This window comes from Pelophylax lessonae, assembly GCF_965119305.1.
Source record: "Pelophylax lessonae genome assembly, chromosome: 4".
Classification (NCBI taxonomy): Eukaryota; Metazoa; Chordata; class Amphibia; order Anura; family Ranidae; genus Pelophylax; species Pelophylax lessonae.
The window spans coordinates 36,958,631-36,982,433 of NC_138771.1; the positions used below are offsets into that span (position 1 = coordinate 36,958,631).

At 46.2% G+C, this 23,803-nt stretch overlaps 1 protein-coding gene across 1 annotated transcript in view; it reads right to left on the reverse strand.

Annotated features, from left to right (window-relative positions):
• The window catches only part of MCTP2 (multiple C2 and transmembrane domain containing 2), a 387,219-nt gene that overhangs the window by 230,319 nt on the left and 133,097 nt on the right, over positions 1-23,803 (reverse strand). The window contains exon 3 of the mRNA XM_082254686.1: positions 10,936-10,995. Coding sequence (XP_082110812.1) covers positions 10,936-10,995 — 60 coding nt within the window. The remainder of the gene's footprint in view (positions 1-10,935; positions 10,996-23,803) is intronic.

The window sequence follows — 23,803 nt, forward strand, 5'->3', positions numbered from 1 at the left end:
AAACTCCAGTACATTTTAGTCGACTAAAACTCCAGTACATTTTAGTCGACTAAAACTCCAGTACATTTTAGTCGACTAAAACTCCAGCACATTTTAGTCGACTAAAACTCCAGTACATTTTAGTCGACTAAAACTCCAGTACATTTTAGTCGACTAAAACTCCAGTACATTTTAGTCGACTAAAACTCCAGTACATTTTAGTCGACTAAAACTCCAGTACATTTTAGTCGACTAAAACTCCAGTACATTTTAGTCGACTAAAACTCCAGTACATTTTAGTCGACTAAAACGTTCTACATTTTAGTCGACTAAAACTCATTTTAGTCATCTATAATCGAATGGGTGTAGTTCAATTGTAATTTGTAATGCATTATTTAAGCATTTCTCTACAATTTCCAAACTCATTATATACTACTGCTGGAGTGAAAAATCTAATATGTTATTATTTATGGTATTAAGCTTTGAGCATGCACCAGTGTTAATTTTGGCAGCAAATTTCGATTTAGTTTTAGTTATAGTCTTAAGACTAAAATGCGATTTTAGTTTTAGTCGTATTTTAGTCATCTGAATTGTTTTAGTTTTAGTCGTATTCTAGTCGACTAAAATGGTGTTTATTTAGTCGACGAAAACGTTTTAGTCGGTTTTAGTCGACGAAATTAACACTGCGCTGTACACAAATGACATTTACATACTTTTTCCCCACAAATCGAGCTTTCTTTTGGTGGTATTTGTTGACCACTGGGTTTTTTATTTTTTGTGCTATAAAACAAAAAAAAAAAGTCCAAAACGTTTGAAAAAAAAAAAAAAAAAAAAAAAATATTTTCTACTTTCTTCTATAAAACAGATCCAATAAAAAAAAAAAAAAATTTAAAATCAAATTTATTCGTACATTTTGGCCAAAATGTATTCTGCTACATGTCTTTGGTAAAAAGGGGGGGGGGGGCATGCATGGGCCTTAAACCTGGAAACAGGCAGCGACATACCAGTACTTCGCTTTGTCTATACCTGTCCGCAGTACATTGCAGGCGGGTGGTTCGCAATGGTTAACTGACATTTGCAGATCTAAAGCCGGCCCCTAGACTGTCAGTTCAGCAAGAACTGGCCGGGATTTGAACCGTTAATGGGCAGGCTGAATGTATCACGTTGATCGATCATAGGCTATAGCCACTGGTGATGAACGGCAGGGATGGCTTCCCCAGCCCACAAATGCGGATTCCCCCGTCGGCACTTTCTGCGTTGATGGGGAAACCTGTGGTTGCAGGAAAGACATTTGCACCATGTATGGCCAGTCTAATATAGCCCTATGAACAGAAAAATACAAATGTAACAATATGTTATTTTGTATCCTTGTATAATGGTGTCTGGGGCAGTGTTGGTTATCCACAACTGGACCGGAAGATTTCCCCCCTTAATGACCAGGCCATTTTTTGCGATTCGGCACTGCGTTACTTTAACAGACAATTGCGCAGTCGTGAGACGCTGTAAACAAATGAAATGAATGTCCTTTTTTTCCCACAAATAGAGCTTTCTTTTGGTGGTATTTGATCACCTCTGCGATTTTTTTTGTTTTGTTTTGCACTATAACACTATAAAAAAAAAAAAACAATTCTGGGAAAAAAATATATATATATATATATATATATATTTTTCGCTTTCTGCTACATAACATTACCAAAAAAAAAAAAATTTAAATTTTACATATTTGTAATTTTTATTTATTTTTTACTAGTAATGGCGGCGATCAGCGATTTTTTGCGGGACTGCGACATTGCGGAGGACAGATCAGACCCCTAACTGACATTTTTGACACTGGTTACTGTACTAATGACACTGGCAGGGAAGGGGTTAACCCAGGAGCAATCAAAGGGTTAAATGTGAGCAAAGGGGGTGCAGTGGCGTAGCGTGGGGGGTGCTGGGGGGGCAAGCTGCACCGGGCGCAATATCTGGGGGGGGGGGCGCATCCTGCGGCGGCCGCTGCCATTTAGCAGCCTGCTTGCTCAGCCATCTGCTCAGCCATCCTGAACGGCGGGCAGCAGGAGGCTGATATCAGAGCCAGTACAGCTCCGGATGGAGGGCGGGACTTCAAGTTAACCCGCAGGTGATTGGTTGCTAGCAACCAATCACAAGCTGGTTACCTAGAAAAGTTGTGCAGATCCCGCCCTCCTTCCAGAGCTGCCCTGCTTCTGATGTAAGCTTCATGCTTACGGCCGTCCATGCGGAGCTGTCCAGCTGCTTCCTGCTCTGTGAGTATCATGGAGGAAGCTGATGGTGCTGTGAAGGGGGAGCTGAGGACAGGAATTTAAAGATGGGGGGGGAGAGGGCTGAGGACAGGAATCTGAAGATGGGGGGGGGGGTGAGAACAGGAATCTGAAGATGGGGGGCGAGAACAGGAATCTGAAGATGGGGGGGCGAGAACAGGAATCTGAAGATGGGGGGGGTGAGAACAGGAATCTGAAGATGGGGGGGGTGAGAACAGGAATCTGAAGATGGGGGGGGGGTGAGAACAGGAATCTGAAGATGGGGGGGGGGTGAGAACAGGAATCTGAAGATTGGGGGGGTGAGAACAGGAATCTGAAGATGGGGGGGGGGTGAGAACAGGAATCTGAAGATGGGGGCGAGAACAGGAATCTGAAGATGAGGGGGCGAGAACAGGAATCTGAAGATGGGGGGGGGCGAGAACAGGAATCTGAAGATGGGGGGGCGAGAACAGGAATCTGAAGATGGGGGGGCGAGAACAGGAATCTGAAGATGGGGGGGCGAGAACAGGAATCTGAAGATGGGGGGGCGAGAACAGGAATCTGAAGATGGGGGGGAGGGCTGACGACAGGAATCTGGAGATGGGGGGGGGGCTGAGGACAGGAATCTGGAGATGGGGGGGTGAGAACAGGAATCTGAAGATGGGGGGGGGGAGGGCTGACAACAGGAATCTGGAGATGGGGGGGGGGGGCTGAGGACAGGAATCTGGAGATGGGGGGGTGAGAACAGGAATAATCTGAAGATGAGGGGGGGGCTGAGAAGAGGAATCTGAAGATGGGGGGGGGCTGCGGATAGGAATCTAAAGATGGGGGGGCTGAGGACAGGAATCTGAAGATGGAGGGGGGGAGGGCTGAGGACAGGAATCTAAGATGGGGGAGGGGTGAGAACAGGAATCTGAAGATGGGGGGGGTGAGAACAGGAATCTGAAGATGGGGGGGTGAGAACAGGAATCTGAAGATGGGGGGGGGGGGGGGTGAGAAGAGGAATCTGAAGATGGGGGGGGGGCTGCGGATAGGAATCTAAAGATGGGGTAAAGCTGAGGACAGGAATGTAGGGGTAGTGGGGGACAGGAATGTAAAGGGTTAGTGGGGATAGGAATGTAAAGAGGTAGGGGGGACAGGAATGTAAAGGGGTACTGGGGGGCAGGAATGTAAAGGGGTAGTGGGGGACAGGAATGTAAAGGGGTACTGTGGGACAGGAATGTAAAGGGGTACTGTGGGACAGGAATGTAAAGAGGTAGGGGGGGACAGGAATGTAAAGGGGTACTGTGGGACAGGAATGTAAAGGGGTGGGGGGACAGGAATGTAAAGGGGTACTGGGGGACAGGAATGTAAAAGGATACTGGGGATGAGGACAGGAATGTAAAGGGGTACTGGGGATGAGGGATGAGGAGAGGAAGGTAAAGGGATTGTGGGGGACAGGAATGTAAAGGGGTAGTGAAGGGATTGTGGGGGACAGGAATGTAAAGGGGTAGTGAAGGGGTTGTGGGGGAGAGGAATGTAAAGGGGTAGTGGGGGACAGGAATGTAAAGGGGTAGTGGGGGACAGGAATGTAAAGGGGTAGTGAAGGGGTTGTGGGGGAGAGGAATGTAAAGGGGTAGTGGGGGACAGGAATGTAAGGGGGTAGTGGGGATGAGGACAGGAATGTAAAGGGGTAGTGGGGATGAGGACAGGAATGTAAAGGGGTGTGGGGGGGGGGGTGAGGACAGGAATCTGAAGATAGGGTAAAGCTGAGGACAGGAATGTAAAGGGGTAGTGGGGGACAGGAATGTAAAGGGGTAGTGGGGGACAGGAATGTAAAGGGATAGTGGGGGACAGGAATGTAAAGGGGTAGTGGGGGACAGGAATGTAAAGGGGTAGTGGGGGACAGGAATGTAAAGGGGTAGTTTTGGGACAGGAATGTAAAAGGGTACTTGGGGGCAGGAATGTAAAGGGGTAATGAGGGACAGGAATGTAAAGAGGTACTGGGGATGAGGACATGAATGTAAAGGGGTAGTGGGGGACAGGAATGTAAAGGGGTACTAGGGGACAGGAATGTAAAGGGGTAGTGGGGGGAAAGGAATGCAAAGGGGTACTTGGGATGAGGACAGGAATATAAAGGGGTACTGGGGATGAGGACAGGAATGCAAAGGGGTAATGGGGATGAGGACAGGAATGTAAAGGGGTATTGGGGGACAGGAATGTAACAGGGTAGAGAAGGGGTAGTGGATGAGGACAGGAATGTAAAGGGGTAGTGGATGAGGACAGGAATGTAAAGGGGTACTGGGGATGAGGACAGGAATGAAAAGGGGTAGTGGATGAGGACAGGAATGTAAAGGGGTACTGGGGATGAGGACAGGAATGTAAAGGGGTACTGGGGATGAGGACAGGAATGTACTGTAAAGGGGTACTGGGGATGAGGATAGGAATGTAAAGGGGTACTGGGGATGAGGATAGGAATGTAAAGGGGTACTGGGGATGAGGACAGGAATGTAAAGGGGTACTGGGGATGAGGACAGGAATGTAAAGGCGGAAGGGAGGTGATATAAAGGGGGCTAAGGACAGGAATGCAGAGGGGGGCTGAGGACAGAAATGTGAAGGAGGAGGGGCATGATATAAAGGGGCATAAGGATAGGAATGTAAATGGGGGGGTGATGACAAGGATGTGATGGGAGGAGGGGAGATATGAAGGTGGGCTGAGGACAGGCATGTGATGTGCAGCAGGGGGGACTGAGAACCCTATTGTAATGACAGGATTGTAATGTGAAGGATCTGAGGCTAGCTTTATAACATTGTTACCTGTGTTCTGCATGTTGGCAGCCCATTGATTTAATTTTGTGTAATTGTCAGTATAGTAATTAGGTTGGCCAGTGTAGTGGTCAGGTAGGTTAGTGCAGGTAACAGGTAGATCTGTGTAGTGTTCAGTGTAATTGTCAGGTAGGTCAGTGTAGTGATCAGGTTGGTTAGTGCAGGAATAAGATAGGTCAGTGTAGGTGTCTGTGTAGTGGTCTAGTAGATTTGTGTAGGGGGCGCAAATTACTTACCTTGCCCCGGGTGCTGACAAACCACGCTACGCCACTGAGGGGGTGTTTCTAACTGTAAGGCCCCGTTCACATTGCAGCGACCCGACTTGTCGGGGCGACCTCATAGGTCGCGGCGCGCTGCTCGCCCCGCGACCTCGGAGCGGCCGGCACGGACTTCATAACATTGAAGTCAATGCAGGTCGCTCCGGGTCGCCCCAAAGAAGCTCCGGACCCTTTTTCTAAGTCGGAGCGACTTGTGTCGCTCCTATTAGAACGGGTCCATAGCTTCTCTATGGAAGGCGACCTATGGCGACCAGGTCGCCTGACAGGTCGCCTCAGTGTGAACGGGGGCTTAGGGGGATGGGCTTGTGAAATCAATACAGAGACCTGTGTTCCTAAATAGGAGGAACACAGGAGCTCTGTGTGGATTCCTGAGAGAACAACGGTCTGCTGTGTTTACAACAGCAGACTGACATTCTCTCTTTATGGGGAGCGATCTCAGGGGCCCGGCGGCAATCGCCGCTGTAGGCCCTGTGGATCAGCCCCCGAGATCGCTCCCGTGAACCGCCGTACAGGTACAGCGATTCGCAGGAACCTGCCACCATATATAGGCGACCGCTGGTCGGCAAGTGGTTATAAAGGGTTCAGATTGTTTTTTTGACAGCTACAGCTGCCGACTTCATCTCGGAGTATACAGTAATGCTGGCTAGAGTTGGACGAATGGTCCAGGTTGAGCAAAAGTTATGCCCAAACATCGCCTAATCACCTGTTTGCCAAATGCGGGTGTTCACCCTGCCATACGCCCTGCAATACACCTGCTATGTTCACATTAGTCATCATTGAACTGGTGCTTCAATAGAAAGCCATTAAAAAAAAAAAAAAAAAAAAAAAAAATGCTAAATACGTGCAATGGAGCGCCAAGAGGGAAATGCAAACATTCCTCAGAAACAGGAAATTGAAGATGCCAGCCTTTCCAAGGAAAGGGACAATTTATGTTTTCTTTACTAAAAATCTTGCAACAAGTGATAGGATCGTCCAGACTGAGGATTTATTTTCTATTCAATGGAATGTACAATCTGCAAATTAAAGCGGTATCAAACCCAAAAGCAAATTATTGCAGCTAACCAATTCTTAGATGCGACTGTTGCACTCGTTTTATTTTCTATTTTCCTCTGGTGATCCAGCCAGCAAATCTGTTCTTTATCACAAGCTCAAGCTCTCCAGCAGAATGCATCAGTTTACAGGGATGGGGTAAACATTTTAACACCGGCAGGGCTGCTTCTGTTCTCTTTTTGTTTTCTTTTTCCAAAAAAAAGGGTTTCGTTTTTATTTATTCATGCAAAACCTTTATCCCAAAAGGAAAAAAAAACTGCGTTGCTGTAACTGAATATAAAGTGCGAGCTGGAGTTTGGCTTCGCTTTGTTAGTGTATTTTAATCTGCTAATAACACTATCCCCTACCCAGACAAACAATGCTGCCTTCTGCTGTGCCCCCCTGTGCTCCTTCATCCAGAGTGAGGTCACTTTAATACAGGAGGTGTGTTACTGGCCAGATCAGGTAAAAACAGAGAGGGGGGGGGGGGCCTAAAAAAACTAAATGAATGCAGTCGCCAATAATGATTGGTAAGCTGCAATAGATCACATTTCGGGTTTTGCGTTTAATACTGCTTTAACCCATTGGCATTCGCTGCACGCAAATATGCGGCCTCTCAGTGGGTGGGTTTTGGCACCGACCAGCCACATATTTGTGTGAATTGGTGGGATACAGCTGTGCCGAGAGCGCGCTCCCTGCACAGTTACCGGTGGCTAATAGGAAACTCGCAATTGCGGCTTGCGATCGGGAGCTTTCCAATCATGTGACTGCGGTCCAATCACAGTGGTCACATGATAATAAACCCCGCCCTGCCTCCTGCCATCCTAAACCCCTTAACCACTTCTGGACCTGAAGGTTTTACCCCTCTAATGACCAGGCCATTTTTTTGCGATTCGGCACTGCGTTACTTTAACGGATAATTGCGCGGTAATGTGCCGCTGTACCCAAATACAATTGATGTCCTTTTTTCCCCACAAATAGATCTTTCTTTTGGTGGTATTTGATCACCTCTGCGGTTTTTATTTTTTGCGCTATGAAACAAAAAAAGGGCGACATTTCTGAAAAAAAAAAAAAAATATATATTTTTCACTTTCTGCTAAATAACATTCCCAGTAAAAAAAAAAAAAAAAAAAAAAATTTAATTTTTTCATCCTTTCAAGGCCAATTTGTATTCTGCAACATATTTTTGGTAAAAAAATAAAAATAAAATCACAATAAGCGTATTTTGATTGGTTTGTGCAAAAAGTTATCACGTCTACAAACTAGGAGAAAGATTTATGTCATTTTCGGACCCCTGACATTTTTGACACTTTTGGAGGGACCAGTGACATTACTACAGTAATCAGTGCTAAAAATATGCACGGTTACTGTAATATTGACACTGGCAGGGAAGGGGTTAACCCAGGGGCGATCAAAGGGTTAAATGTGAGCCTAGGGGGTGTTTTCTAACTGTGGGGGATGGGCTTGTGAAATCAATACAGAGACATGTGATCCTAAATAGGAAGAACACAGGAGCTCTGCATTGATTCCTGAGAGAACAACGGTCTGCTGTGTTTACAACATCAGACCGCCGTTCTCTCTTTACGGGGAGCGATCACAGAGGCCCAGCGGCAATCGCGGCCGCTGGCCTGGTGAATCACCTTCCCCACTGGCGAGCGGGTGCGCGCCCCCGTACAGGTACGGCGATTCGCAGGAACCTGCCACCTTATATAGGCGACCGCTGGTCAGCAAGTGGTTATAAACTATTCAGATTGTTTTTTTTTTTGACAGCTACCGACTTCTTCTCTGAGAATACAGTAATGCTGGCTAGAGTTGGACGAATGGTTCAGGCTAAGCAAAAGTTATGCCCAAACATGGCCTAATCACCCGTTTGCCAAATGCGGGTGTTCATCCTGCCAAACGCCCAGAAATGCACTCCACACTGCACAGTGCATTCTAGGCCCTGTGTGACGGTATTCACCGTCACTGGAAGTGAAAAACAGATACCTAATGGTTTGAATTGCTTCAGATGGGACAGTCATATTTGTCAGCAATGTCTTCATGTAGAAATATGAAGATGTATTCCCACTTTACACTGGGTGACTAAGACTGTTATAGACTATTGCCATGAAGTCTGCCTCCTAGATAATGTGTATTCTGTGTGCTTGTCTGTGAGAGACACACACAGACTGTCATTGACAGGCTTCCTTATTGTTTGTGTATTGAAATGGAATGTGGATTGTGTCTGTCCCATTGTTAAATGTTAATGACCTCACATTGTACTATCCAGGTGGCTAGATAATTAGTTTAGTTCCTGTATACACTTTCATCTGCATATGATACTGTAATCAGTCAGAGGGGAGGGATTGTGTACACTGTATAGGAATGACTGAGTGTAAAACCCTGTTTCTATTGGATTGTGAATGTCATGTCCTGTCCCCAACAAGGTCCACCTGGGCGGTAACCTTGTGGGGAAAAACTGTATAAAAGAGCAGCTGTACCATTAAAGGTTTGAGTTCTACTTCACCCTCAATCTAGAGTCCTGCCTCTCATTGGGGGAACCTGCTACAAGGGATTGCTATGCTCTTCATATTCCCTTGGATAATCACTAAGCTCTTGTAAGAGCTTGTGTAAGAGCTTGTTCCTGCTTTACTCTCTGGGGAAAGAGAGGTTCACTCACGGGAACCTGGAGGCTTGTCGTAGGTCCAGGGCGGGTAGGAGACAGCGAGACCCTAACCAAGCTGTGGCGGTACGAGGGGTCTGACGTGGTTATGGTGTCTGGTGGAGTGCTGGGAGCCTTCGGGAAGCACTAAGAGCATCCGTCAATGGAGGTACCCGGTCGGGGTGCCGGTTGATCTGTTACACCCTGATTGAGCAAAGCTTTGCCCAATCAGGGTGTAGGGAATATCTGGTTGTAATGGAGCGGGGTTGGGAAGCCGGCTGCAGTCGCCTTAACAACCGATGAGTCATCAGCTGTCAATGGACTTCCCCACTGCCAGCTGAATAAAAAAAAAAAAACTGTGTGGGGGTCCCTCCCCACTCCATACCAGGTTCTTCGGGTCTAAATATCCATACCAAACACAAAGGGCCTGGCATGGATTGAGGGGAGCCACAGCGCTATTTTTTTTTTTACATTTTTCTATTGCCGGCAATGTTCTAGCTGCAAAGTTGGGCCAACGCAATATTGAACCCTACAGCCTAAGACTGGGATGCCATTAGTTTATGTGCGTGTAAAGGCAGTGTCCCAATACTTTTGATAACAGTATATATGATTTTACATTTTGACCATAGATATGCTTTAAGCAATATCAGTACAGGACGGGACCCATACAACTGTGCCCCCTGCTATGTTCAGATCAGTCATCATTGAACTGGTGCTTCAATAGAAAGCCATTAAAAAAAAAAAAAAAAGCGCTAATTACGTGCAATGGAGCGCCAAGAGGGAAATGCCAAAATTCCTCAGAAACAGGAAATTGAAGATGCCAGTCTTTCCAAGGAAAGGGACAATTTATGTTTTCTTTACTAAAAATGTTGCTAGGACCGGCCAGACTGATGATATCTTTTCTATTCTATGGAATGTACAATCTGCAAATTAAAGAATTATCAAACCCAAAAGCAAATTATAATTGCAGCTTACCAATTCTTAGATGTGACTGTTGCATAAGTTTTATTTTTGAGGTTTTCTTTCTATTTTCTTCTGGTGATCCAGCCAGCAAATCTGTTTATCACAAGCTCAAGCTCTCCGACAGAATGCATCAGTTTACAGGGATGGGGCAAACCTTTTAATATAAAGTGCGAGCTGGAGTTTGGCTTCAATTTGTTAGTGTATTTTAATCTGCTAATAACACTATCCCCTCCCCCAGACTGACAATGCTGCCATCTGCTGTGCCCCCCTGTGCTCCTTCATCCAGAGTGAGGTCACTTTAATACAGGAGGTGTGTTACTGGCCAAATCAGGTTAAAACAGAGAAGGGAAAAAAAGCCTAAAAAAACTAAACGAATGCAGTCGCCACATCGAATGATCTATCACATTTAGGGTTTTGAATTTAATACTGCTTTACCTCATTGGTGCTGGCCGCATGCAAATATGCGGCCTCTCAGTGGGTGGGTCTTGGCACAGAGCGGCCGCATATTTGAGTGAATTGGTGGAATACAGCTGTGCCGAGAGCGTTCTCCCTGCACAGTTACCGGCGGCTAACGGAAACTCGCAATTGCTGCTTGTGATCGGGAGCTTTCCAATCATGTGACTGCGGTGACCCCCAATCACGGTGGTCACATGATCATAAACCCCGCCCCGCCTCCTGCCATCCAAAACCCCTTAACCACTTCTGGACCTGAAGATTTGCCCCCTTAATGACCAGGCCATTTTTTGTATTGATTGTATTCAGCACTGCGTTACTTTAATGGACAATTGCGCAGTCGTGTGACGCTGTACCCAAATAAAACCGATGTCCTTTTTTTTCCCCCAAAAAAGAGGTTTCTTTTGGTGGTATTTGATCACCTGAGAGTTTTTTTTATTTTTTTTGCACTATAAAACAAAAAAAGCGACAATTCTAAGTACAGAATACAGAATCTTTTCTCGATACATCGGTATGAGGGGATACTCACATTAAACTCATCCGAATGTTGCGATGATATTGAGGAGTTCAAGTCGATGCTTCCCGCGTCCTGCAACAAGAATACAAGGAAGATGAACACAGCCCACGGAGGAATACGAACAGAATACAGCCAAAAAGTGATTGGAAACCATTACACATTCCCAATGAAGGGACTGGGCTCAGGTGGTACACTGAGATGAAACAAATCCTCCTACAGAAGTTGTACCCGTTTATCTGCAGCCATTTCTTTTCTACAGCCATTCAAAGTACAGCTTGTCTGAGGATTTAGCAAGCAGGGTGTTGGGGATCTTAAGTTACACTCTGCAGAGCTCAGTGAGAGCTGATTGGAGGGAAGGAACACACCTCGCCACTTTAGCTTTTTTTGCACATGTTTAAAAAAAAAGAATTCATTTTAGGTCTGAAGATAGTTAATGTGGTTGTAAATCCTTACACATACCCAGTAAAATGACTGGCCTCAGGTGATACACAGAGATAAAACAAATCTTCCTACATAGGTTGTACCTGTTTATCTGCAGCCCTTCCTCCTCTTACCACTATTCAAAGTCCAGGACTAATAAAGTGTGTCTGAGCGGTCAGAAAAAAGGGAGCAGGAAGCTGAAGTTACACTCTGCAGAGCTCAGCAAGGAGAGCTCTGACAGCTGATTGGAGGGAAGGGACACACCTCCAATGACACAGCACACAGGAACAGAGTTGATGCTGTCAATTACAGGCTCTGTGCTGGAGCTCCCTCCTGTCACCTTTTTTCTCTTAGTGACAGGAAATCCTGTCAGAAGCAAGCCATAAAAGAGGAAGCAGCAGACAAAAATTAAGTAAGCCATAGAAGCAGCAGACTGAAGTACTGAAGTTGTAAACACAGCTGACCGTTCTTTCTGAAATGATCACAGAGCGCCTGTGATCCTTCTATATAGAATCACAGTTCTCTATGATCATTTCACAAGTCCCTCCCCCACACAGTTATAAAACACTACCCTAGGCTTAACCCTTTGATCGCCCCTAGGTTAACCCCTTCCCTGCCAGTGGCGTTAGTACAGTAACAGTGCATATATTTAGCACTGATTACTGTAGTAATGTCACTGGTACCCCTAAAAGTGTCACAAATGTCAGTCAGGGGTCCGATCTGTCAGCCGCAATGCCGCAGTCCAGCTAAAAATCGCAGATCGCCGCCATTACTAGTAAAAAAAAAAAATTATAAAAATGACAAATCTTTCCCCTAGTTTGTAGACGCGATACATTTTGCTAAAATCAATCAAAATGTGCTTATTGCGATTTTTTTAACAAAAAAAAGTAGCAGAATACAAATTGGCCTAAAGGATGAGAAATTTGGATTTTTCATTTTTTTTTTTTTTTTTTTTTTTGAGGAATGTTTTATAGCAAAATGTGAAAAATATAAGGTTCTTTTTTCAGAATTGTCGCTCTTTTTTTGTTTATAGCGCAAAAAATAAAAAATAAAAATCGCAGAGGTGATCAAATACCACCAACAGAAAGCTCTGTTTGTGGGAAAAAAGGACATCCAATTTTATATGGGTACAGCAGTGCCGAATCGAAAAAAAAAAATGGCCTGGTCATTAAAGGGGCAAGTCCTTCCGATCCAGAACTGGTTAAAGTGTATTTTTCCCCAAAAAACAGTTTGAAAGACCTCTGCGCAAATACAGTAGGACATAAAAGATTGCAACGATCGCCATTTTATTCTCTAGGGTCTCCGCTGGAAAAAAAAAAAAAAAAATGGATTTTTGTAAAATCTTACCGTAAAATCCTTTTCTCTTAGCTCATTGACAGACGTAGTCCTCGGTGATACAGCACCTTCGGGTTATGTTGCCTCCACAGGAGCAGGACTAGACAGGAAATTAAAATGCTCTGGCCACACCCTAGGGGCAGTCCCAGAGGGTATATCCTCTCTCTCTCTGCCTCAGCAAATCAGTTATGTCAAAAAGCAGTCTTTAGAGATTTTAACCCAACCCAACTCCAAAACAGAGGGGCGGGGACTACGTCTGTCAATGAGCTAAGAGAAAAGGATTTTACGGTAAGATTTTACAAAAATCCATTTTTCTCTATCGCTCATTGACAGACGTAGTCCTCGGTGATACACCACCTTCGGGACGTCCCAGAGCAGTATCACAAATGAGGGGTGGGAAAATGGAAATCAAATCCCAATCTAGAAGGCCCAACCGGTGCCAACTAGAAGTTTACAATGCTCATCCTTAATGATGAGACTCAACAAAAAAGAAATTTTTCAAACAGAAAAAAAACCCTCGAGGTAGACCACCGGTCTCCTCAAATTGCGGCCTGCAAAACCTTGCGGCCAAATGAGGCATCCGCCGATGCCGTCACATCAATTTTATAGAATTTTGTAAAGGTGTGTACCGACGACCAGGTGGCCGCCTTACATACCTGGACCACCGACGCCTGATGGCGAAAGGCCCAGGAAGTACTGAGCGCTCGAGTGGAGTGCGCCCTAACAGGGAACGGAGGACTCCCTCCCTTAATAGAATAAGCCTGTACCACCGTCTGTCTAATCCATTTGGCAATGGTCGCGGCAGATGCAGGCAAACCCTTTCTGGGGCCATCCGTGATCACAAAAAGTGAATCCGTCTTACGGAATGATTCCGTAGCTTTCAGGTATACCCTGATTGCCCGAACCACATCCAAGGAATGCAACGCATGTTCCCGATGATGCTTGGGCTGAGGACACAAGGAAGGTAGTACAATATCTTCATTCAGATGAAAATCTGAAACCACCTTAGGAAGAAAGGATGGCTTAGGATGAAGCACTACCTTATCCCTATGAATCACTAGGTATGGGGACTGGCATGATAATGCAACCAGTTCTGACACCCTGCGAGCAGAAGTGATAGCCACCAAGAAGGCCACCTTCTGGGATAAAGTAAACAAGGGAATCTCCCTGATGTTTTCAAAGGGAGGTTTCTGTAGAACTGACAAAACTAAATTAAGATCCCAGGGCGGTAAGGGCGCGCGGACTGGTGGAGCCAGGTGCCGCACCCCCTGGATGAAATTCCGCACCAAGGACTTGGTAGCTAAAGGTTTCTGAAAGAAGATTGCTAATGCTGAAACTTGACCCTTGATGGTGCTCAAGGCTAGCTTCTGCTCAACCCCTTGTTGCAAATAGAGATGTATAGAACTGTTCGCCGGCGAACAGTTCCCGGCGAACTTAGCATGTTCGCGTTCGCCGCTGCCGGCGAACATATGCGATGTTCGGTCCGCCCCCCATAAGACATCATTGAGGCAAACTTTGACCCTGAACTTTACAGTCAGCAGACACATTTCCAGCCAATCAGCGTACCTCCCTCCCACACCCTCCCACCTCCTATAAATAAGCAAGGGCAGCATCCATCTTAGATCATTCTGAAGCAGTGTGTGTAGTGAGAATAGGGAGAGAGCTGCTGCTGCTGCTGCTGTTGTTAAGCTAGGGACAGTTAGTCAGTGTTCCTGGTCTTGCAGTGTTCTTGGTCCACTACTGCTGTAATATCAGCACCCCAAAAAGCCCTTCTAAGGGCTGGTATTTGTGGTTTTTTTTTTTTTATATATATATATATATATATATATATACCTAGCGTCCCCAAAAGCCCTTTTAAGGGCTGGTAATTGAGTTGTTTCTTCATATATATATATATATCTATATCTATCTAGTGTCCCCAAAAGCCCTTTTAAGGGCTGGTAATTGAGGATTTTTTTATTTTTATATATATACATATATATATATATATAGTGTCCCCAAAAGCCCTTTCAAGGGCTGGTAAGGTAATAGATTTTTTTCTTTATACATATATATATATATATATATCTATTGTACACTGCAGTTGCCTGCCCGCTGTGTGTGAGAGGCCACAGACCTACCACAGACTGTACTGTGTGCACACCACACTCATTTCGGGTGGCACAGGCACAGTACCTGGCATTTTAAAAAATATTTTTTTTTTCTCTGTCATAATTGCAGTGAGTGCTGTGTCAGGTCCACAGAGTGCACTGTACCCACTGCAGTGCACTGCCCACCACTGATATATATACGTTGGCACAGCATCTTGTTGCAATAAATTGAAAAAAAAAATATTTTTTATTATTGCAGTTGCCTGGGCTGCCAGTGACTGTCAGGTCCACAGAGTGTACTGTGCCCACTGCAGTGCCACTGTGTGCCCACCCACCACTGATATATAAGGTGGCACAGCAGCTTGCAAAGTAAAAAAAAAATATATATTTTTTTAAATTGCAGTTGCCTGGGTGCCAGTGACTGCTGTCAGGTCCACAGAGAGTGTACTGTGCCACTGCCCACCCACCACTGATATATAAGGTGGCACAGCAGCTTGCAAAGTAAAAAAAATATATATATTTTTTTAAATTGCAGTTGCCTGGGTGCCAGTGACTGCTGTCAGGTCCACAGAGAGTGTACTGTGCCACTGCCCACCCACCCACCACTGATATATAAGGTGGCACAGCAGCTTGCAAAGTAAAAAATATATATATATTTTTTTAAATTGCAGTTGCCTGGGTGCCAGTGACTGCTGTCAGGTCCACAGAGAGTGTACTGTGCCACTGCCCACCCACCACTGATATATAAGGTGGCACAGCAGCTTGCAAAGTAAAAAAATATATATATATTTTTTAAATTGCAGTTGTCTGGGTGCCAGTGACTGCTGTCAGGTCCACAGAGAGTGTACTGTGCCACTGCCCACCCACCACTGATATACAAGGTGGCACAGCAGCTTGCAAAGTAAAAAAAAAATATATATATTTTTTAAATTGCAGTTGCCTGGGTGCCAGTGACTGCTGTCAGGTCCACAGAGAGTGTACTGTGCCACTGCCCACCCACCACTGATATATAAGGTGGCACAGCAGCTTGCAAAGTAAAAAAAATATATATATTTTTTTAAATTGCAGTTGCCTGGGTGCCAGTGACTGCTGTCAGGTCCACAGAGAGTGTACTGTGCCACTGCCCACCCACCCACCACTGATATATAAGGTGGCACAGCAGCTTGCAAAGTAAAAAATATATATATATTTTTTTAAATTGCAGTTGCCTGGGTGCCAGTGACTGCTGTCAGGTCCACAGAGAGTGTACTGTGCCACTGCCCACCCACCACTGATATATAAGGTGGCACAGCAGCTTGCAAAGTAAAAAAATATATATATATTTTTTAAATTGCAGTTGTCTGGGTGCCAGTGACTGCTGTCAGGTCCACAGAGAGTGTACTGTGCCACTGCCCACCCACCACTGATATATAAGGTGGCACAGCAGCTTGCAAAGTAAAAAAAAATATATATATTTTTTAAATTGCAGTTGCCTGGGTGCCAGTGACTGCTGTCAGGTCCACAGAGAGTGTACTGTGCCACTGCCCACCCACCACTGATATATAAGGTGGCACAGCAGCTTGCACTCATAGTACAACAGTAACAACACATTAAAAAAAAAATGACAGGCAGAGGCAGGCCACCCCGCAAGGGCCGTCGTGGTCGTGGTGCTGTGATTTCCTTAGGCTCTAGAATAATGCCCAGTGTTCAGAGGCCACCACAGCCCCTGAACTCAAAAAATTCTGAGGCCATAGTTGACTGGCTTACACAGGACACCCAATCGTCTACAGCTTCCGCTCGGAACCTTAATGCACCATCCTCCTCCAGCTCAGCTTCGGGCACCTCTCAATTTACCACTCGCCAGCCCGCCGGCACCACCACCAACACTAGCACCACAGCCGCTTCACTTGATCCGTCAGAGGAGTTATTTTCACATCAGTTTGAAGAAATAAGTGATGCGCAACTATTAGTGCCAGAGGATGTAGATAACGGGGATATGTCTCAGTCAGGCAGCATTATACACATGGACGTACATTGTGATGATGATGATGTTGTACCTGCTGCTGCTGCCTTTGCTGAGTTGTCAAGTGAAGCGGCTGATGATGACGATGTGTCTGTGGATGTCACCTGGGTGCCTGCTCGAAGAGCAGAAGAAGAGGGGGAAAGTTCAGATGGGGAGACAGAGAGGAGGAGGAGACGAGTTGGAAGCAGGGGGAGGAGGTCATCGCAAGGAGCTAGTGGCGCAGTCAGACAGCATGTAGATTCGGCACCCGGGGTCAGCCAGACAGCACGCCAATCAACGCAAGCTGTTGCCACCACCAGAATGCCGTCCTTGCAAAGCTCAGCAGTGTGGCATTTTTTTTGTGTGTCTGCCTCTGATATCAGCGATGCCATTTGTAACCTGTGCCAAAAGAAACTGAGTCGTGGGAAGTCCAACACCCACCTAGGTACAACTGCTTTGCGAAGGCACATGATCTCACATCACAAACGCCTATGGGATCAACACATGAGTAAAAGCAGCACACAAACTGAAAGCCACCATCCTCCTCCTGGTCCAGCATCTTCAGCCACGTCAACCACTGCTGTCCTCCATGCCCCCTATCAACAACCCGCCCCTCCGCCTCTCACCTTCAGCAGTTCCTGCTCGTCACCTGCCCACAGTCAGGTGTCTGTGAAGGAAATGTTTGAGCGCAAAAAGCCAATCTCGCAGAGTCACCCCCTTGCCCGGCGTCTGACAGCTGGCTTGTCGGAACTCTTAGCCCGCCAGCTTTTACCATACAAGCTGGTGGAGTCTGAGGCCTTCAAAAAATTTGTCGCTATTGGGACACCGCAGTGGAAGGTACCCGGCCGAAATTATTTTTCACAAAAGGCAATCCCCAACCTGTACTCTATTGTGGAAAAAGAAATCATGTCACGTCTGGCACACAGTGTTGGGGCAAGGGTCCATCTGACCACTGATAGCTGGTCTGCAAAGCACGGTCAGGGCAGGTATATAACGTACACTGCGCATTGGGTAAACCTGCTGGCGGCTGCCAAGCATGGAATGCGTGGCTCTGCTGCAGAGGAGTTGGTGACACCGCCACGACTTGCAGGCAGGCCTGCTGCCACCTCCTCTACTCCTCCTACTCCATCCTCTTTGCTAACCTCCTCGGCTGAGTCCTCTTCTGCTGTTGCGTCTTGCTCCACACCAACTGCACCCCCCCAGCTCCCCAGGGGCTATTCCACATGCCGGATACGACAGTGTCACGCTGTCTTGGGGTTGACTTGCCTGAAAGCAGAGAGTCACACCGGACCAGCACTACTGTCCGCCCTGAATGCACAGGTGGATCAGTGGCTGACCCCGCACCAACTGGAGATCGGCAAAGTGGTGTGTGACAACGGGAGCAATTTGTTGGCGGCATTGAATTTGGGCAAGTTGACACATGTGCCGTGCATGGCACATGTGTTGAATCTGATTGTGCAACGTTTTGTGCAGAAGTACCCAGGCTTACAGGACGTCCTCAAGCAGGCCAGGAAGGTGTGTGGCCATTTCAGGCGTTCCTACACGGCCATGGCGCACTTTGCAGATATTCAGCGGCGAAACAACATGCCAGTGAGGCGCTTGATTTGCGACAGCCCGACACGTTGGAATTCAACACTGCTAATGTTCGACCGCCTGCTCCAACAAGAAAAAGCGGTCAACGAGTATTTGTATGACCGGGGTGCTAGGACAGCCTCTGCGGAGCTGGGTATTTTTTTGCCACGCTACTGGACGCTCATGCGCAATGCCTGTAGGCTCATGCGTCCTTTTGAGGAGGTGACAAACCTAGTGAGTCGCACTGAAGGCACCATCAGCGACATCATCCCATATGTTTTTTTCCTGGAGCGTGCCCTGCGAAGAGTGCTGGATCAGGCCGTAGATGAGCGTGAAGAGGAAGAGGAAGAGTTGTGGTCACCATCACCACCACCAGAAACAGCCTTACCATCGATTGCTGGACCTGCGGCAACACTGGAAGAGGAGTGTGAGGAAGAGGAGTCAGAGGAGGAATGTGGCTTTGAGGAGGAGGAACACCAACCACAGCAGGCATCCCAGGGTGCTCGTTGTCACCTATCTGGTACCCGTGGTGTTGTACGTGGCTGGGGGGAAGAACACACCTTCAATGACATCAGTGAGGACGAGGAATTGGACATGAGTAGCTCGGCATCCAACCTTGTCCAAATGGGGTCTTTCATGCTGTCATGCCTGTTGAGAGACCCTCGTATAAAAAGGCTGAAGGAGAACGACCTGTACTGGGTGGCCACGCTACTAGACCCCCGGTATAAGCAGAAAGTCTGTGACATGTTACCCAATTACCGGCAGTCGCAAAGGATGCAGCAGCTACAAAATAAGTTAAAAACTATGCTCTACACAGCGTATAAGGGTGATGTCACAGCACAACGGGAATCCAACAGGGGAAGAGGTGAAAGTAATCCTCCTCCTACCACCACAACCACGCCGGCAAGGACAGGACGCTTTACAGACGTCTTGTTGATGGAGGACATGCGGAGCTTTTTTAGTCCTATGCATCGCCACAGCCCTTCGGGGTCCACCCTCAGAGAACGACTCGACCGACAGGTAGCAGACTACCTTGCCTTAACTGCAGATATCGACACTCTGAGGAGCGATGAACCCCTTGACTACTGGGTGTGCAGGCTTGACCTGTGGCCTGAGCTATCCCAGTTTGCCATTGAACTTCTGGCCTGCCCCGCTTCAAGTGTGCTGTCAGAAAGGACCTTCAGCGCAGCAGGAGGTATTGTCACTGAGAAGAGAAGTCGCCTAGGTCAAAAAAGTCTTGATTACCTCACGTTTATTAAGATGAATGAGGCATGGATCCCGAAGGGACTGACAGTGGGGGATGCATTTGACTAAAAAAGGCCTGGTGATGACTGAGATGCCTTGGCCTAAAAATGGTCCACACGCTGCTGTATATAATCATTCTCTGCATGCCGGATGACTTACGTGACGTCTCCGCCACCAACTACGGTTCAAGCAGAAATGTTTTAGTGCACTTTCTGCCTTAAAACCTCAATTTTTCAGGCCGCTGCTATAGCAGCGGCTGCAACAATACCTACTTTTTCATGCATGTGTACATGCCTAATTTTTCTGGCCTCTGGTGCTACACTGTGGCTGCAAAAAAACAAAAAACAAAAAAAAAGGCACATACATGTGTCAATTCCCCTTCGTGATCGTTACCTTGTCGTGGTGAAGGGGCTTGCGTATCACAATGAAGCGATCACCTCTAGGATTGTGTTGGCACACCCCAGATGATAAGGTCGTTGCTTCATTGTGTACAGACCAAAAGCGATCCGCAGGATAATTTTTCATAAAAAAAAACATTCATTTTCTTTCATTCTTTCTGCGGAGCTGGGTATTTTTTGGCCGCGTTACTGAATGCTCATGAACAATGGCTGTAGGCTCATGCGTCCTTTTGCGGAGATGACAACCCTGGTGGTCAGTCGAACCCAAGGCAACATCATCGACCTCATCCCATATGCGTTTTTTCTGGAGCGTGCCCTGCGAAGAGTACTGGATCAGGCTGTAGATGAGCATGAAGAGGAAGAGTTGTGGTCCTCATCACCACCAGAAGCAGCCTTGTCGTTGTCAATTGCTGGACCTGTGGCAACGCAGAGAGAGGAGTCTGAAGAAGAGAAGTCAGAGGAGGAAGGTGGCTTTGAGGAGGTGGAATACCAGCCACAGCAGGCGTCACAGGGGGCTTGTTCTCACCTTTCGGGGACCCTTGGTGTTGTATGTGGCTGGGTGGAGGAAGAGACCTTCAATGATGTCAGTGAGGACAAGGAACGGGACATGGCTAGCTTGGTATCCAACCTTGTGCAAATTGGGAGTTTGCGGTTGTGCAAATGGACTGACTGACTGTTAAACGGGGAGTTTGGTCTGTCAGAGTTTCGTCTGTCACTGTGAAGCGGGCAACGGGCGTAACCCTTACACTACTTGACCGATAAAACATCATACCTGATCGTATTCACACACTGGATGTTTTAGTGCTGGTTTACACTGCCGCTACCACTAAAGTAGCGTCGCTTCCAGTGCGACTTTGGCGCGACTTAGCGCGACTTTGGCGCGACCTCATCGCGAGGTGACTTTTTATTTGGCCAATCACAATATCATGTTTTGTTACCGTCACCTAATTTCCTTTTCCTGTTTTTTGTTTTACATATTTCCCCATGTGTGCAGTGTTGTCTGTGTCATAGCTCAACTGATAGGCATGTTTGCCTTGGCATATCATATTTCAGCTTGCCAGAAAGAAAAAAAGACAGCTGGAAAGACACTGCATTCGTTTTCTACTAAAAATCATAAGAAAAATGCTGTTTTTTTTGGGTTGTGGACATACTACAGAGCTGAAACTTGACAGGTACACTTTTTAGACCCCCCAGACACTAAATACAAAAAATGACATGCCTGCCTAAAAAAATGCCCGATAAATGCCTGCAAGAGAAAAAGACAGCCGCAGAGAAGCCGTATTCCTGAAAATATAAGAAAAATGCTGTTTTTTAGGGGTTCTGGACATGCTACAGATCTGAAACTTGACAGGTACACTTTTGTGACCCCCCAGACACTAAATACAAAAAATGACATGCCTGCCTAAAAAAATGCCAGATAAATGCCTGCAAGAGAAAAAGACAGCCGCAGAGAAGCCGTATTCCTGAAAATATAAGAAAAATGCTGTTTTTTAGGGGTTCTGGACATGCTACAGATCTGAAACTTGACAGGTACACTTTTGTGACCCCCCAGACACTAAATACAAAAAATGACATGCCTGCCTAAAAAAATGCCCGATAAATGCCTGCAAGAGAAAAAGACAGCCGCAGAGAAGCCGTATTCCTGAAAATATAAGAAAAATGCTGTTTTTTAGGGGTTCTGGACATGCTACAGAGCTGAAACTTGACAGGTACACTTTTGTGACCCCCCAGACACTAAATACAAAAAATGACATGCCTGCCTAAAAAAATGCCCGATAAATGCCTGCAAGAGAAAAAGCCAGCCGCAGAGAAGCCGTATTCCTGAAAATATAAGAAAAATGCTGTTTTTTAGGGGTTCTGGACATGCTACAGAGCTGAAACTTGACAGGTACACTTTTGTGACCCCCCAGACACTAAATACAAAAAATGACATGCCTGCCTAAAAAAATGCCTGATAAATGCCTGCAAGAGAAAAAGACAGCCGCAGAGAAGCCGTATTCCTGAAAATATAAGAAAAATGCTGTTTTTTAGGGGTTCTGGACATGCTACAAAGCTGAAACTTGACAGGTACACTTTTGTGACCCCCCAGACACTAAATACAAAAAATGACATGCCTGCCTAAAAAAATGCCCGATAAATGCCTGCAAGAGAAAAAGCCAGCCGCAGAGAAGCCGTATTCCTGAAAATATAAGAAAAATGCTGTTTTTTAGGGGTTCTGGACATGCTACAGAGCTCAAACTTGACAGGTACACTTTTTAGACCCCCCAGACACTAAATACAAAAAATGACATGCCTGCCTAAAAAAATGCCCGATAAATGCCTGCAAGAGAAAAAGCCAGCCGCAGAGAAGCCGTATTCCTGAAAATATAAGAAAAATGCTGTTTTTTAGGGGTTCTGGACATGCTACAGAGCTGAAACTTGACAGGTACACTTTTGTGACCCCCCAGACACTAAATACAAAAAATGACATGCCTGCCTAAAAAAATGCCCGATAAATGCCTGCAAGAGAAAAAGCCAGCCGCAGAGAAGCCGTATTCCTGAAAATATAAGAAAAATGCTGTTTTTTAGGGGTTCTGGACATGCTACAGAGCTGAAACTTGACAGGTACACTTTTTAGACCCCCCAGACACTAAATACAAAAAATGACATGCCTGCCTAAAAAAATGCCCGATAAATGCCTGCAAGAGAAAAAGCCAGCCGCAGAGAAGCCGTATTCCTGAAAATATAAGAAAAATGCTGTTTTTTAGGGGTTCTGGACATGCTACAGAGCTGAAACTTGACAGGTACACTTTTTAGACCCCCCCAGACACTAAATACAAAAAATGACATGCCTGCCTAAAAAAATGCCCGCTAAATGCCTGCAAGAGAAAAAGCCAGCCGCAGAGAAGCCATATTCCTGAAAATATAAGAAAAATGCTGTTTTTTAGGGGTTCTGGACATGCTACAGAGCTGAAACTTCACAGGTACACTTTTTAGACCCCCCAGATGCTAAATCCAAAGAAATTTTTTATTTTTATTTTTTTTTAATTTTTCCAATAATTGGCTCTCTATCAAAAAATTATAATTTTTAAGAACTTTTTTTTGCGTGATCCCTCTCCGGCATGCCACAGTCCAGGTGTTAGTCCCCTTGAAACAACTTTTCCATCACTATTGTGGCCAGAAAGAGTCCCTGTGTGTTTTAAAATTCGCCTGCCTATTGAAGTCTATGGCGGTTCGCCGGTTCGCGAACATTTGCCGATGTTCGCGTTCGCCGTTCGCGAACCGCGAATTTTAGGTTCGCGACATCACTAGTTGCAAAAAAGCCAATATTCGAGTCACCGAATAGGTACGTGGAGGAAATCCTATAGATTCGCACCACGCAATATAAGTCTTCCATGTGTGATAATAGACCTTACTGGAAGTCGCTTTCCTTGCTTTAATAAGGGTAGGAATGACTGAAGCTGACAAACCTCTGTCCTTCAGTACTTGGGTCTCAATGGCCAGGCCATTAAAACCAGCGACTGTAAAGCACGATGGTAAATTGGTCCTTGAGACCACAGACACTCCCTGAGACGAAGTTCCCACGGAACGTCTGCGACTAGCCTGTCCAAGTCGGCCAGGCCGGCTTGACGAGGCCTGCCTAGAATTTCTAGGACCACTGGTGCTGACTGGATCTGAACCAGGCGTCTCTAGAGGTATCTGTCCCCGACCATCCGAGAAAGTCTGGTCGTTTTCTGTTCCCACACATCCGGTAGTAGTAGTTGATGCTCGATCTAATGTCCTGAATACCGGTGAAAACGTCCCCCCACCCTCAAACCGGGTGGGGGCACACCTTCAGGCTGTGTACTCCTTTGCTTCGG